We start from the raw sequence: 2954 nt of genomic DNA, 5'->3' as shown, positions 1-2954 counted from the left end.
AAAACACTTTAAACTTGTCTTTCACTAAATATTCAATGTATTCATTATATTTTAAGAACGTTGAAGTAAAGTTGTATCCTCAAATAACTAAATATAAGAGTTTAATTCCTCTTTGTTTCAATTTAAAACCAAATTGTGCATAAAAGCAAAAAAAATTCCTAAAAACCATTAAAAATTGTTCAAAACGTCTTTAGTACCAAAATCACAAATCCATTAAAACCAAATTGTGCATAAAAAATCTTAGAGATTGAAAGACAAGTTTAAAGTGTTTTTTGTATCTTCTTCCTTTGTTGCTTTGTGGTAGTCCCTGAATATGCCCTTTTGTTTTCCTTGAGTACAGATGTTGGTGTAAGTTGCACATTGCTTTGAACATCAAGTTTTTGAATTTTTGTACAATCACCATCTTCTTCAATTGATAAGTTGTTGCTACATTCATTTGAAGTATCACTGATGTAAACCTGGCAATAGAATAGATTGAGGAATGTATTAGAACATATACATCTTAAATATTATATTTGTAATTTTGCTAAATTAAAAAATACTTACTTCTGTCATTTTATCAAGCTGAATTGTTTTGTCAGTTTCTTGAAAAGAGTCAAAAAGTTTCTTGACGGTGTATAATTCCCATCCATAGTTAAGATTATAGTCATTTAGTTGTATTTGGAAAACAAATTGTTTTCCTTTCAGATTTTCTATTTGCACAGGAAGGATGACTTCATCGGGCTCCTAATAAAAGTAAAATTTTTTAAATTGTACACTCAAGTAAAGTTTAGTAAATATTAAATACTAATTTTATCTTCCACATTCTCACCTCTAAAGATTTGTTCAAAAGGTCCTTGGCTGATATGTTGAGTAATTTTTCTGCTTCTGAATCAAATAAAATGAATGTGGCCATTCCTGAGCTATCTTCAACCTTTGATTGAATTCTATACCTGATAAAAGAAATGACATATATAATGTTAACATCATATTAGTTGTTGTGTATTTTAATATAAAAAGTAAACATTTTTATTTTCTGTACCTTGGGATTGGGAAGCATGCCTTTTTGTTGCAATTGTCGCACCATAAAAATTTATCTCTTGATTTTACCTTTTTACGACATATTTCGCAAAAGATAAAGTACCAACCAGAATTATCTATGTCAATGTTTATAATCTTTCCTTGACAGGTAAAGATAGTTTCCTGGAAATTGAATTTAATATCAATGAATTCACAATTTTATAGTTAGATTTTGTAAAAGCAAGTCTATAATACATAAAGCAATGTTAAGGACACAATATTGTTGAAGGTATTTTTTTTTTCTTACCTCATTATCAGAGTCCCACATAATATTTTTTATTTCACTTATGGTTCTTCTGTTGATGTTCATCTCTTCTTGAATTGTCACTTGTGGTTTGAATTGCTTTGGCATTTGTACTATTGGTTGGTTATTTTCCACCAGCCTATTATATTACATAAAGATATTAGACGTAGTATTGTAGAGACTGTAAATATAATAAAAATGTGAATCCAAAACAAAGCACTTACTGATATTTGAATTCAGCGGTCTCATGAAATAAATGAAATTGACAAATATAAAAAAACATAGCAAAAAGATATGGTATTGGGACATTTTCCTAATATGTGCAAATAAAAAACTGTTGGGAGATGCTTCAGCCTAAAACAGTTGCGGCTTTGAGAGATGATAAACTATTTGTTTATGTATAAAAAAGACCAGTGTACCTAGTTGGTCCAAACATTTTATTTAAAACTAGCCCGTGCGTCGCACGGGTTAGTGACTAGTTATTATTATTATTATTATTATTATTTATGAGCAAACGGGGCCTTTCACATTATAAAAACAGAAGCTGAAAAAATGGGTGCACCCATGATGTTAGCTATTTCTTCTTTTGTGTTTTCAGGCCCACTTCTTTGCATGCTTGGATGAAAACCTTCCCAAACTCCGATTTGAACGATTTTGGTGGCGTTGGACAGATCTTACATCCTGTTATCTAAAGCTTCTAGATTTTTGAGGATCGGACCACGAACCAAAGAGTCACGGGCCTCGAATGTGGGCTAGTTCAACACTTTCTAACCCAAAGATGCATTCATGATATTTCAATCATTTTAACTTCGATTTTTCGATCCATGAGTAGTGGAGAGGATAAAATTAAGGTCGACAGATTCATTCTCCCCTAATAGCCAAAGGCGACGACATTAAATGAATGGACTGGTAAGAATAGATGAAATGATGGACGGTTCGGACAAAGGAGAAGTGGATGGACGAATTCTCCAAAGTTGACAGATTCTAAGTGAACTGAATGTTCAAATAGCGCGTAAAACACTATGAACGTTTACACCTCCAATTACAAAATTATCAATTCAAACTTAATGTCAACCAATACATGTGCGGAATATGAACACAAGCTAATAACAAAATTGATAAATAATCTAAACCAATTAAAATCACATCTACAGCAGAAATTAAATGGTAAAGATTAAGGAAAGAGAGATGCAAACATAAGGACAACACAGCGATGTGTTATCGAAGAGGAAACCAAACCCCTCGGCGTAAAACCTCTCTGTCGCCCTCGAAGCGGCCAATAATCCACTAAAGAATGAAGTTGGGATACATGAACAGCAGAAGACCCTCCAAGCCTAATCTACCTAGTGTACCTAAGCCCTCCAAGCTTCTTGCTCCAATGAGGTTGCACCAAACTTTTGTCTTCTTTAGCTTACTGGATTCCGCTATTAGCCCATAGCATCAACCAATAACCATTGGTCCCTTCCTAACTGCTTCCCAAAGCACCAAATAGCCTTCTTACAAATGTGGATATGGTGAGAAAAGTATTTAGGTAAGAACTTCTCAAGGATGTAACAATGAAGAGGGTGAGAGTAAAGGAATTTAAAAAGTCTCTATGTAAAGATTGTGGATGAATCAATCTTATTTTTCTCTAGGGTTTCTCTCTCAAAAT

The 2954-nt window shown here is 32.8% G+C and overlaps 1 protein-coding gene across 1 annotated transcript; it reads right to left on the bottom strand.

Annotated features, from left to right (window-relative positions):
- Positions 1-175: 175 nt before the first annotated feature.
- Positions 176-1545, bottom strand: LOC112025746 (replication protein A 70 kDa DNA-binding subunit B). Its single transcript, XM_065775094.1, has 6 exons — positions 1528-1545; positions 1307-1442; positions 1022-1182; positions 812-932; positions 547-726; positions 176-458 (listed from the first exon to the last, which is right to left on the bottom strand). Exons 2-6 carry the CDS (start codon positions 1409-1411, stop codon positions 261-263), a joined length of 765 nt encoding a protein of 254 aa, XP_065631166.1. The 5' UTR covers positions 1412-1442; positions 1528-1545; the 3' UTR covers positions 176-260.
- Between the last annotated feature and the right edge of the window lie 1409 nt (positions 1546-2954).

This window comes from Quercus suber, unplaced genomic scaffold, assembly GCF_002906115.3.
Source record: "Quercus suber isolate HL8 unplaced genomic scaffold, Cork oak 2.0 scaffold_105, whole genome shotgun sequence".
Taxonomy (NCBI): Eukaryota; Viridiplantae; Streptophyta; class Magnoliopsida; order Fagales; family Fagaceae; genus Quercus; species Quercus suber.
This window is presented reverse-complemented; position numbering and strand designations above follow the sequence as displayed.

Bases quoted from the DNA above. Each gene is read 5' to 3' on its own strand.
- LOC112025746 (XM_065775094.1), bottom strand. From the start codon at position 1,411: ATGCCAAAGCAATTCAAACCACAAGTGACAATTCAAGAAGAGATGAAC. The intron at 933-1,021 runs GTACAGAAAATA...TTCTTTTATCAG, and splicing joins GCATGCTTCCCAATCCCAAG to GTATAGAATTCAATCAAAGG. The intron at 459-546 runs GTAAGTATTTTT...TTCTATTGCCAG, and splicing joins AGCTTGATAAAATGACAGAA to GTTTACATCAGTGATACTTC.